Genomic DNA, 12,302 nt, shown 5'->3' on the forward strand with positions numbered 1-12,302 from the left:
TGCTGAGATGGGATCATTTGTACAATAGAGATACGTCTCAACGCCAGTCATGATTCGTATTAAAATAGCTAGTTACATGGAATCCTCGACCACTCATCGCTGTACCCCAAACGCCAGTGATATCTTTTCAACCCATCCATAAATGTCCGTAAAATAGACTGTTGCCAAAATGTTATCATCACAAGACAGGATCGTCGATGTGACAAGAACATCTACAATCCTTCACGGTACAAGAAGAACCTCTCTTCTTTTTCACTAGATAGATTCTGAGTACCCTGTTATTGAACAGTCTCGATGATTTTAGAGTGGATTTACTTACCAATTTTAGAAGACTCGTCAATCTCACCAGTCAGAGCCTCTCTCTTCTTGGACTTGACGCTGGACACGGGAAACTCAACGTCCTTGGTAGTGGTGGTACCTTTCTGGACGCCGCCCTCCTTCTCGAACTCGGCCATGGAAATGGCAGGTGCGACGGTGGCTTCGTGGAATTCGTCGTTCAGCTGTTCCTTCTCGTGGATCTTGTTCTTGGTGTGGATGACCTTTTGTTGAACGGTTTCTCGCTCGATGACGGGCTGAATAGTCTCGTGAAGGTGGCTGTGAGGTGTTAGATGGGTAGCTGATGAACAATTGAGTTGTACTTACTGATGAACATGCTCCTGCTCCTTGGCAGGAACATACTCCTTTGACTTGGTAGTGTCATGGACATTCTTCTCGTCGTGAATCTTGGCAGCCTCCTCCTGGGCCTTGATCTTGGCCTCGTTGTTACGATGGTCAATCTCCTCCTCAAACTCGTTCTCCTTGTAGACATGCTTGGTAGGGAGAACGTTCTTGTCCTTTACAGGTTGGACAGTGGTGTGGTAGTGGTCCTGGTGGATTTCGTGGTCGATCTCAGTGTCAACCTTTTCGTGCTGGTGAGACTTGACATCCTCGTGGAGGACTGGTGCGACCTTTTCCTTGTGGACGGTGGCATCGTCGGTGGTCTCGACGGTCTTGTCAACGGTGCGATCAAGAGTCTTGGCCTTGGTCTTGTCAACGTTGGTGGCTTGCACCTCGGTCTCGGATTTCTCCTCTAGGGGTACGCCAGTGACGATGTTCTTGATGGAAGAGGCAAGGTTGCCGAGAGCATTGGGGGGTAGTTCGGAGGCCATTGTGAGATGTTGTGATTATGTTTGTGATGAATGATTAGAAGTGAGTTGTGAGTGGAATTGTTCTACCTAGTTAAAGAGGTCTTGATGGCCATCTTAATAGACGGAGAGCTGTGGCAGGTTGATGAGCTCATGCCACAGTCCTTGGCAGCAATTGCAGCAGCTGTGGCTATGCTGTCATAAATCGTCACTCTTAGTACAATATTCACCAGATATTCGATCTATGACGACGGACAAAAGAAGTAAGCAATTGCATTTCCAAACAGCTGGATACCTTGAACTCTGTACCTGGATTGATTTCGATTGTGTCACCCAATTCCGTCTAGGTTCTGTCATTCCCTTGTTTTCAATGGCAATCGCGATTGATCGTCTACGCCACAGTGATGTAGCGTCTAAGCAGGGTTAGTGCGAGATCGATCGGAGCCAGTCAACGACAGCGTGACATACAGAGCTTGGTTTGTCGATCACGTCTGTGGCGTAAGCTTAGGTTGAGCTCCCCCTTTGGACTTAGCTTGGTTGAAATGATGGCTTTCAAGTTTTCTCACATGGACAATGAGAGTGTAATGACTCACTGGTGAAACCTCTACCTCGGTTGGTACTAATTCTCCTCCAATTGTAACCTGGTCTTTGTTCTGCGGGTCTAGCCATGACAAGCAGCATGTGGGAACAAACGGTATGTTAACCTTGGAATGGTTATTTCAGGTACGATATCTTTTGATTGGATATTAACCGACGATGGAAGAAGCTTTTTTTTTTATGACGTGTGACGTGAATCTGGTCAACAGTCTTGTGCCACGATTAACCTGATGAAGGCTTGTTTGTATCCCCATAGTAAAGGATTGACCAACATTGCTGAGGTAATCAGTTGTTCACTAATCAAATATCATACCCACAAGTTCTTCTGGTAAAGTATGGTCTGCAGCAAGTTCAACGGTACATATTGTGACAGAAGAGGGCAACCAGTGAGAGTGAAGCATAGTGTTTGGCCACTGGATGTAAGGTCATGACCGGTGCTAGGCAAACAAAGTTGATTAATCAATTATGCTGATAACGATAAGCTTGGGTCTTGAGACAAATGCAAATTCAAGACTGGCTGAGAGACGGCGAATATCGCAAGAAATATTGCCTTGTTTCAAGTCTTCCGTGGGGGCTCTGGTGCGACACAGACATTTCCCCATAATTTGATCGACCCCAACTAAACACTATTTTCGGATGATGGGCTACAGAAAGCTTAAACACACGAGGTTTCAACTCATGGGTTCTTCCCTAACGGTTTCAAAGTGCAGATTCACCACGGCCTAGTTGGTTGTAAGATCTGCTGATGCGACATTACTCTTGCGTCGCCGGAAACACTCCTGTCCTTTCTCACACTCTTATTAGACGTTAGGGAGTTTTCAATATTTTTAGCCTATGGAAATGTGTCGCGGGTGCGGGAAATGTTAAGCTTCATTTCTAAATCTGGGGACCACTCACGGCAGATATCCTTGAGCATCTATTAATAGTGTTTTGTTAATATAATAATAAACTTGCGATTGATAAAACGATGAGTATTAAAGCACCAAGCATCCCGATACTTGGCACTTCTGTTGCTGCCATCAAGCACAGCTTCATCCAATAAGCCATCCCGACCTCAGCACAACTCGCCTCTTCCACCCTTTTCCATCATGAGAGTCACCATCCTTCTCGCTGGCCTCGCTGCCATCATCCCCTTCTCCATGGCCGAAGAACTTGATGCCGACGATGTCCCTTCAACATGCAGGACCATCTGCCAGCCCATCGTCGACCTAAGCAACGCATGCGACATCGACCCCAAAGAGAACAAAACAAAAGATAAAAGAGGCGATTTTCTACTTGTAGCAAGAAGCAAGGCTGAAGAGGCTATCGAGGCAAACTGCATTTGTACAAACAAGAGCTTCGATGTAGCTTCTGTAATGGCCTTGTGCGAAAGCTGCATGGTGCAAAACAGTGATGATGCAAAAGGTACACTGCCAAAGAGAATTTGATGGGAACAATAGACTAACAAATAATGCAGACGTACAGAAGATGATGAAGCAATGCGACTTCACATCCACTTCGTACGTGAGCGCAGCAACGAGTGTCGTCTCTGGTATTTCAGTGGAGGCGACAAAGCCGGCTTCAACAGATATCCCTCAGAGTACTACTATCCCGAGCAGCACTGCTACAGATGCAGCGGTTTCTACTACTGAGACAGCTGGAAGTAATGCTGGCAAGATTGTGGTTTCTATCATGGCTGTTACATGGGCCAATTTCATGTTGGCGTTTTTATTGTAAGACGGGTTTGGAGGGCGTTCATCATGGGATCTACGTGGGAGGCAAAGTAAAAAACGAACAGAATTTATCAGTTCGTTATCATATAATCAACAATTAATCTCGAATACATAAGTCTAGCCGCGGTCGCTGTGCAATGGTGACTTGTGAGAACACTATGAAAATTAAGTGGTCATTACTCGCGTGACCAGCTGCCCACTCCGTCGAAAGATACTTGACACGGTTCTTCCTCTTTCCGCTCTGCTCGGTTAGAAAACAACCCAGGATCTCAAACAAATCACACCTTCTATAAATGCATCGGCCCTGTTCCCCGGCCTGCATACGCGACGCACCAGGATTGGAACAACATCCCATTGGCCAACTCGGTGGACATTGTTGGTTCAGTTTGTTGGTTAAACATATCATGAGATGGAATGTTGTTCTCCGCTCCTTGGGACTTTTAAAAGAATCGGCAGTTTCTTTTGTCCTTGACTGCTTCTCTATTAGAAAATCGTGGCAATATCAAAAAACATGGCTGGCCTCACGTCTCCCAAAAAGTCTCAGGTTGACCCGTCATCACCCAAAGGCACGAAAGAAACATTGCAGAATGAGAGTGGCCTCTTGCCGCCGCAGCACTGGGGACAATTGAGCGAGGTGGGCGATATGAACCCTAACCAAGTTCAGAGCTAACATCTATCAAGGATATCGACGACCGAGATGATGCTGACTCTACCATCCCCGACAATGCCAGCTCAACTGCGTCTCTGACATCTAGTATACTGAAATACAGAACACTGCACGGCAGGCTGTACCAGAGTGAGAGGGGCAACACTGACTACTGGTTTGTCAAATCATTCGCATAAGGTATTTCACAGCTGAGTCGTCTATAGGGGACCCATCGATGAGGCTGGACAGGAAGCCATGGATATCAAGTAAGTTACAGAACTCTTTTCCCCAGAAATTATCGTGCTCATGATATTTAGTCATCATGTGCTTACCCTCTTGATGGGGAACAAGCTCTATTTGGCACCACTATCGAAGGATATACAGGTATATACTGGTGATGTTAGCATGTTGACTACGCTGACTTGCACGGACACAAAGGCAGCTATAGATATCGGAACAGGAACGGGTATCTGGGCCATGTAAGTTTCTCAAACTTTGTGCAACGAATGTGTCGAGCTCACAGCGACCAGTGAGTTCGCGGACCAATTCCCCAATGCCTCAGTAATCGGAACCGACCTTGCCCCCATCCAGCCAAGTTGGGTTCCCGCAAACCTTCAATTGTGAGTCTATCTGCCGCTTCCCCTCAACACATCCCTGATAACACACCCAGCCAAATCGACGACTGCACACAAGAGTGGACCATCCCTCCTAATTCGCTCGATTACGTCCACATGCGTTGGCTCGTCGGCAGCATCGCAGACTGGACAGCCCTATTCAAGGAAGCATACAAGAGCCTCAAGCCCGGCGGCTGGGTCGAAACCTACGAGCCTTCTGCAACTGTCGAGAGCGATGACAATAGTGTTTTACCCGGAAGTGCGATGAGCCAGTGGCAAAAGTTCTTCGTTGAGGGCGGACGCAAAATGGGTCGTCCGTTCACTGTGTTTCAGGACGAGCTTCAGAAAAAGGCTATGCAGGAAGCTGGATTTGTTGACATTGAAGAGAGAAACTTTAAAGTATGTTGTCGACTCCCAGGAAGTGGAAGTGGCTAAAATGTTTGTAGAACCCGGTCGGAGGCTGGCCAAAGGACCCCGAAGCACAAAGCATCGGGCAGTATACGCAGGCTACGCTTGAGCAAGACGGGAAAGGAACAGTGTTACACATGGCGACCGCTCTAGGGTGGTCGGAAGAGGAAGTCACCGTCTTCATCTCTCATTTGCGTCGCGAGATTAGATCACCAAAGATCCATGCGTTCTTCAGGCAGAAGGCAGTCTGGGGACGAAAGCCTGAGACTGCATGACATAGAGGTCTATTGAGGGTGTTTGGAGTGCAGCTAATGTTGTATCGATGTGTGAGTGAATATGTATATCCAAATGTTGTTAAATCAGAATGGAAATATATATTTATATTAAGAGTAAATCCCAAATGTTTCTTCTATCGTCAAATGTGGCCGGAAAGCCAGCTTTCCTGCACAATCAGACTACCATGTTTCTATTCCTTTGCTGTTCTCTTTGTTCATCATCCCAAGTCGGTTCGTTCAATCGTGTTTTCTCCATCCGTAACCCTCTCTCTTCGAGTATAGCCTTGCACGCATCTTTGCTGGTGACAGCGTAAATGACCGCGTTCCAAAACCCTTGTAGAGGAAGTACTGTGGCGCTCATGAACTGCAACGGCTTGCTTACTTGGTGGGGGTGGATAAACGAGTACATCCGGTTGGCGCTAGATGGAATCCATGTAATGAGGATGACGGCAAAGAACAACATTGCGACTTTGGTGTAGGCCCATGTAGCTTTGTAAACATCGCTACCGGATCGGGTGGGCGGTCGAGGGATGTTCGGTTGAGCTTCTGCACTTGGACAAGCCGCATTTCCCGCAATCGTTGGTTTAAAGACGCGGATCGATGCTTTTGGACGTAAAATATGCAACAGAACTGCCTCTGGCTTGTCTATTGGCTCATGTATGACAGTAACTTCGGTCGTCTTCATGTAGTTGGTCGTGCGTTGGTCGTTGTATGAGAGATTGCCTGAGCGAGACCCTGAACCAGAACCAGAGCCAGACCCTGATGCATGCGCTTTCAGAAGTTGCCGACGTTTCCGATAGATTGTGCCACCAGATCGGATATATATGCCTAGAGTAATTATAATGACGAACCTTTGACAGTCAGTACATGTTTGTAATTGGTCAAGTTGTTTCCTTACCAGATAGGTCCATAGAATGTTGCAATTCGTAAGTTGCCCCATTTTGGCGCGATCCAACACCATTGAACAGCATTACCGTAAACGCCAAATCCGTTCTCGTCCTTGATGAAAATAAAGATAAATGCTGGTAGAAATGGAACACCATAGCAGGCGAGTAGGTACGGTAATTCCATCCTCCGCAGTCGCTGCGCATCGAAACGGTGGTAAAAGGCAAGGTAAACGTTGACAGACATGGCAAAAGTCCACATAGCATCAGCGGCTACAAAGCTGCAAGCGGTCAGTATGAATATGACATATTAGAAAAGAGATAGATATACGTGTGTATAAGAAAGGCTTGGGCCTGACATCCAGTTCCTTCGGGCACTTTGACGAAAGAATCTGCCAGGATGAAGCAGATACTGGCTATCATGTTTCCGAACGAGGCATAGAAAACAAGACGGTTGATGGGTTTGTGGAAAGCATCGCAGAGACAAAAAGTACCAATGATGAACAGGCATCCGATAATTGACAAGACTGAGCAGACTTGTTGAATGACAGCAATGACCCTCACGTCAACGGGCGACAGTTCTGATGCCATGATTTTGACTTGCTCGTATGGTAAAGCAAGTGAAGAGCCAAGAGTAATACCGTCACTAGAATGATTGTCTTGTCTCCAGAAGCGTTGGACATCGTTTGGGATTTATTAAATATGATTCACCCCTTTCACGCGAGTTTAGAGTTCAAGGGATCTGCACGGGGGTTAATCACTTGTGGGCCAAGAGCCTCAACCGGAAGCGCAGCTGCCGAAGATCCTAGTATGGGAAACGGCAGATGCAGATTTGACGATTACTGGTAAGAGTGCGTGCTCATTGGCATGTCAGGGTCGAGACTGAGGCTGCGAATTACTCGTGCTAGGGGATGAAAGTTGTTTCAGATGCTTGGTTCGGCTTAGATTGCGAAAACGATACAATGGTAATTTGCACTGATCGGCGAGATTAGCGTGGAAGAAAAAGGTAATAAGCACAATATCTGTCTTGTGTAGAACCTTCTTTCTGGGGCTTGCATGTGCTATGCCTGACCGTTACAGGGTCCATTTATACAAGGCTGTTATTAGATAGATGAGACATCGTGTTCGGTAATGATCTAGGGGTCTAGGGGTCCTACCTTGGCTGGGTCCTTTGGCTTATCATCCTGGACGTTAGTTTGAGGCACTTGCGGCTCCAATCGGGGGAGCGAAAGGGCTGTTTATTTCCGCTAGCCCTAAGATCTACAAAGTTTATTTCACGACGACAGGCATCATTACTAGTTAGGAGCTTCTTCTCCAGATTCCGGACCTGTGCGCATGTCCCTGAAATCAGGGTCTTTTTCTGAATTGCTTTAGCTTATGAACTAACGCTGCGTGGCTTAACAGTGACAGTTTAAAAGCCGTTGCACTATAGTTGTTTAATCATTTCTAGGTACTAAGGTAAATTATCAAGCGACCTGTAAATCATAACTACTATTAGCACTCGATATCTCACCGTTTCTTCCCAGCAATATAAAATATTGAAAATCGCAATCTTAAGAACCCAATCTATTTTATGCTTTCTGCTCTTTGAGATCTAGACTTCAATCCAAAGATAAAGTTTAATAAATGAGAATAGCCCAGACACAACTATGGTTCTTGCTTGATGCGACCAATCTCCTTCAACTTGGCCTCCAGACCTTTGGGCTCATCAGCCATGACCTTGACAACATACTGGTCGCCCTCGAGTATCCACCCAAACTTTGGGTTATCATAGGACCACGAGCCATAGATAAGCTCCAGACCGCCCAAGAAGCGGTTCTCGTTGTCGACTAGCGCTTTGGACACCTTGCGCTCGTACGTGGGAAGAAAGCACATTTGGTTGAGTTCACCCATTTTCACAAATGTTTAAACGGTTGATGGTAAGTAGAAAGTATTTATCGATACTGTTCAGATCTTGAATCTTGATATCTGGATTTAGTTATATTGGATTAGAAGGCCAAGTCTTACTCTAGTTAATTTACCTGCGGTTATATAGTTTACTGTCCTTTCTTTATCACGATTAAACAAGTTTGCATAACATGAATCTAGTACTCTGATTCTGTACATACAAACATTCAGTTCACATGTCAAGATATACTATGACGCAAAATTGACGTGATTATCTCGGTAGTTATCAAGAGATTGCTATCTTAAGCGAGAGGAGATGACTTCTCCACCGGGACAGTAATGCCGAAGAGTGGAGATTGGCAGTTGTACCAAGAGGAGGATAGAGAGACGGAATTCGATTCAATCATGGCAAATAATAATGCAAAATATATATTATACTTGTGAAGCGGTCTGATTCAGAGGCTCCATACATATGATAGCCAAGAACAGATGCTTTAGGGTATGTAAACCCTGTTCATTTGCTACCCGTACATTAGTCTTAATGACAACTATGGTTCCATCTAATGTTTGTCCTTCATGCAAACACATTCCAGACTCATACCTGAAATCTCCATCGATTCTGAGTTATTTACTGCCTGTTGTGACACTGGAGTGATGTGGCGCAGGTGATTACCTAGCGAGATTTGACAAACGATATGAGGCGCAGCTTATCGCAACAATTCCCTCTGATCGTGACAGGAAAGGACCCAAGGGTATTCCAGACTTAGAACAGTCCAATAAGAAACCGAGATGAAGATAATTGACTGTATTTCTTGCAATGGTGGATCTCGTGCCCCTCATCAAGTCAGGATGTGCCGTTTCCGAGGTTATCCTACGTTCATTGGTGAACCAAGATTTAACCTTTGTTTGCCGTTGACAGGGTATTCATGTTAGCGAACGACAAGCGAGCCGTCCGAATCACCTTGAGAACTCAGTCAAGTTAGTGCCGGCAGATGGATTGTTGCGTGGCAAAGGCAGTAAGTAATACGCAGGATTGAAGTACGACTGCTCGGGATATGATCTTAGTGTCAACTTTATCAGACAAGAGTTCAAAGAGGAAGCCAAGAAGGTCACTATGGATGTTGCTGGCGGTTCATCAACTGGTGACATGGTTGTGTGTGCTGCCATAGGAGGAGTAGCAATAATAGAAAGTAGGGCACAAGAGCGAACTTAGTCTCGCACAATAGAAAAGCACTGTGAGAACCAATACCTGGTACTGCGACACCAGAAAGAAATCCGAATCTCCAACTTGCTCTACCACCGGATCCCAGTCCAGCGTCCAGGACCCAAGCACCTCCCCCCCGTGACATTGACGGTCGCCGACTGTTTGTCTTTGAAAAGTCAGAAGGGAAATCTCGTGTGTGGGATGATCTTTGTGATACTCAAAAGGCAAGATAATCGGCCCTGATTGAGAATAGATGCGCTGACTCTTATGACAGCTCCTCCTCCTCGATCGCCTGTTCAACTTCAACCCAAGTTCACTGTCCATGTGTTGAGCTTGAAGGCATCCCGAGTACGATCACATGACCACATCATACAGACATAGTCATTCAACTTAGATCTTTAGTCAATTCATTCAATTATCACTGTCACATCTTAATATAATGCCCGTTGCTCCGAATCGCGAATTCTGGATGCACGTTCTCGAAGAGAAGATCAAGGCTACCATAGGAAACGAAGGCGATATGATTGGATGGCCGTCCGACAAAGAGTCAGTTGGACCGATTGCCTTTGCCGCTAAGCAAGTCCCTTCTACGAGCCGTTCCATTTATACTGCCTCAAGATACACCCGACCGTTCTTTGTATCGTTTGGTTCTCGAACACGGAGACTACGGGATACACAATACAACCATTGCGAAGCAGCAAAATGGCGAACCTATTATCACCTCGCTATTCGACTGGAGACAGCTTGTATCTGGCCTGCCGTTCTTTCTGACCCTCTAGTGGCAGTTTGTCCTGTAGACCTACACGTGACCGCTGCCGGCTTTCCCATGATTTCTCGAATACCAAGTGATGCAACCGAGGCGGATGGCAGGATGCACGAGAGATGGGCAACTCATTATGTCAAGGTAAGTGATTTCACATGACAATTACAATACAATCGAAGTGGAGAAAATAACAGTATACAATACACAGAGACTCTACGAGGCTGCTCCCGACTACAAAGCCGCCATGAAAGCCGGCGGAGACTTCCGTTATCTGTGGTACTCATTGCAAGATTGGCGTGGGAACGACCCGGAGGGGTTCTTTGGTGACCTTGGAGCGTGGGCTGAGGAGCGGATGGAGTGCCTGAAGGTTACTTGAATGGCCAATTAAGAGCCATAATAAAGACGGGTACTGATTTAGTGATTTAAATAAACATTAGGTCAATTTTATTATGTTTGGCCTAAGACTGGACTAATACTTTTGTCTGTACTGCTTCAAGCCTCTGTTTGTTAGCTACCCGCCTGATAGGGTACAGGTCATAGCCACTCACAAAGATACATATACACACTGCATCTTTGGGGCTCTTGTGGACTTACAAGAAAGGGAGTCTGATCCCTCATTGAATTGTGAAAGGCTGTACGCCAATAATGTTGAAATAATATAATGATTGTTGAGATATTGATGAAAGAGAATACACGGACACGCCACTACTAACATTGTACTTTCCCGATACTGATCCTGGGATACAACACTGGATAGTACCCTTTCTTTGTCTAAGAAATGTCTCTACCCACGTATGACTAGTTGTGCTGATTCCCACACAATACGTTATTGCGGACATAAACTGAGCATTTTGAACAAAGAACAAGTTCAGTACCACAAGCTGCTAATTCTCTGGAATAAAACCATTAGCGTCAACCAGTATAATGAACAGTCACTTGTACGGGGCAGCGAATAATAGTATAATAAGCCCACGAAATGCAGCATAAATCCCCAACACCAAAACCAGTTCTACAAACGATCGCACAACAACAACTACACAGTACCAACAACTGAACAGCACTAACAACTGAACAGCACTAACAACTGAACAGCACTAACAACTAAATACACGGCAAACTAGAAACACCAACAATTCACCATCTTACAAAGCAACCATGGCTCATCAAAAGTCAGTACAGGGTTTCGATCCCGAGTTCTCTCGTGACCTCATCCTTAGGCAACTCAGACAAGTGGAGGCAAAGCTGACCAAGAAAGTAGACGAGATCAATCGCCGCAAGAAGTACCATCAAGTTGAAATTGCGGGGAAGAATGCCAAGATCAAGGAATTGATGGAGAAGGTCGAATTGCTTTCTTCGGAAAATGAGGCTCTCAAGGCCAAGGTCAGAGAGATCAACCTGAAGCAAGCGGGGAACAAGGAGGTTGTGATGCTCGACTAGGAAGATGATTAAGGTAAGTTTGTAGGGAGATGAGTGTACGATAGGAGAGTTTGGGGTAAGTGCATATGCAGGAAAATGAATCAAACAAGTTTGATCTGAACAAGTTAGCCCATTTGTGAATAATTACCATGTTGTAATTGTGGAGGCTGTGAACCTACGAAAGGATTTCAACTCTTTGTTCTATATGCTCATAGGGAAGAAAACATCACTTGTCTGTGCGTACCTGCTTGGTCACATTGAGTTAACGACGAGAAGAACAGTCTTCTTCGATTTTTAGTGATGGTGTACCGGCGGCATTGTTGTGTCTTCTGTTTAAACAATGTATTCCTCAGTCATCGACATGTTCTTCTAGCACGATGCTACAATGGCTAACATAACTACGTTCAAACATCAGACGCATTAGAACAAGGTCTCAAATGGCCAGGATGAGTTTTTCGAAAGACAAGACCCGGCCTAACATCATATAAATAAGAGTATAACTGATGAGACAATTCGATATCTGTAGCTAACTAAATACATCTTCCCAATGTCTTTGTCCACTAACATAAACAGTACCATAGCCCTTTGAGACCCTCTTCTAACGGTTGACTGAATGAGCCGGGTACTTGGATGGCTGAGATGTGAGACGCAAGTGGCCCGTCCAGGTTCCTCCATGGGAGAACTTGCAACAGCCATTGATGGCTCCATTAGCGTGTAGAATGTCGGCGCATTTTTTTAACGGCCGCTAAAATTGTCTTCCTTTCAGCTGTTG

At 45.6% G+C, this 12,302-nt stretch overlaps 5 protein-coding genes across 5 annotated transcripts; 3 read left to right on the forward strand and 2 right to left on the reverse strand.

Annotated features, from left to right (window-relative positions):
• Positions 1-255: 255 nt before the first annotated feature.
• Positions 256-1,148, reverse strand: FGSG_07713 (uncharacterized protein; the record flags this gene model as incomplete). The annotated part of the gene is made up of 3 exons (XM_011329213.1): positions 256-275; positions 320-594; positions 643-1,148. The coding sequence occupies 3 exons, from the start codon at positions 1,146-1,148 to the stop codon at positions 256-258; spliced, it is 801 nt and encodes a 266-aa protein (XP_011327515.1).
• Positions 1,149-2,809: 1,661 nt separating this feature from the next.
• On the forward strand, positions 2,810-3,437 carry FGSG_07714 (uncharacterized protein; the record flags this gene model as incomplete). Its single annotated transcript, XM_011329214.1, has 2 exons — positions 2,810-3,064; positions 3,186-3,437. The coding sequence occupies 2 exons, from the start codon at positions 2,810-2,812 to the stop codon at positions 3,435-3,437; spliced, it is 507 nt and encodes a 168-aa protein (XP_011327516.1).
• Positions 3,438-3,944: 507 nt separating this feature from the next.
• On the forward strand, positions 3,945-5,376 carry FGSG_07715 (uncharacterized protein; the record flags this gene model as incomplete). The annotated part of the gene is made up of 7 exons (XM_011329215.1): positions 3,945-4,067; positions 4,115-4,254; positions 4,304-4,345; positions 4,484-4,558; positions 4,610-4,699; positions 4,750-5,092; positions 5,140-5,376. 7 exons carry the CDS (start codon positions 3,945-3,947, stop codon positions 5,374-5,376), a joined length of 1,050 nt encoding a protein of 349 aa, XP_011327517.1.
• Positions 5,377-5,551: 175 nt separating this feature from the next.
• Positions 5,552-6,851, reverse strand: FGSG_07716 (uncharacterized protein; the record flags this gene model as incomplete). Its single annotated transcript, XM_011329216.1, has 3 exons — positions 5,552-6,227; positions 6,275-6,541; positions 6,592-6,851. The coding sequence occupies 3 exons, from the start codon at positions 6,849-6,851 to the stop codon at positions 5,552-5,554; spliced, it is 1,203 nt and encodes a 400-aa protein (XP_011327518.1).
• Positions 6,852-9,790: 2,939 nt separating this feature from the next.
• FGSG_07717 (uncharacterized protein) lies at positions 9,791-10,490 on the forward strand (the record flags this gene model as incomplete). Its single annotated transcript, XM_011329217.1, has 2 exons — positions 9,791-10,255; positions 10,323-10,490. 2 exons carry the CDS (start codon positions 9,791-9,793, stop codon positions 10,488-10,490), a joined length of 633 nt encoding a protein of 210 aa, XP_011327519.1.
• Positions 10,491-12,302: the final 1,812 nt, after the last annotated feature.

This window comes from Fusarium graminearum, chromosome 4, assembly GCF_000240135.3.
Source record: "Fusarium graminearum PH-1 chromosome 4, whole genome shotgun sequence".
Taxonomy (NCBI): domain Eukaryota; kingdom Fungi; phylum Ascomycota; class Sordariomycetes; order Hypocreales; family Nectriaceae; genus Fusarium; species Fusarium graminearum.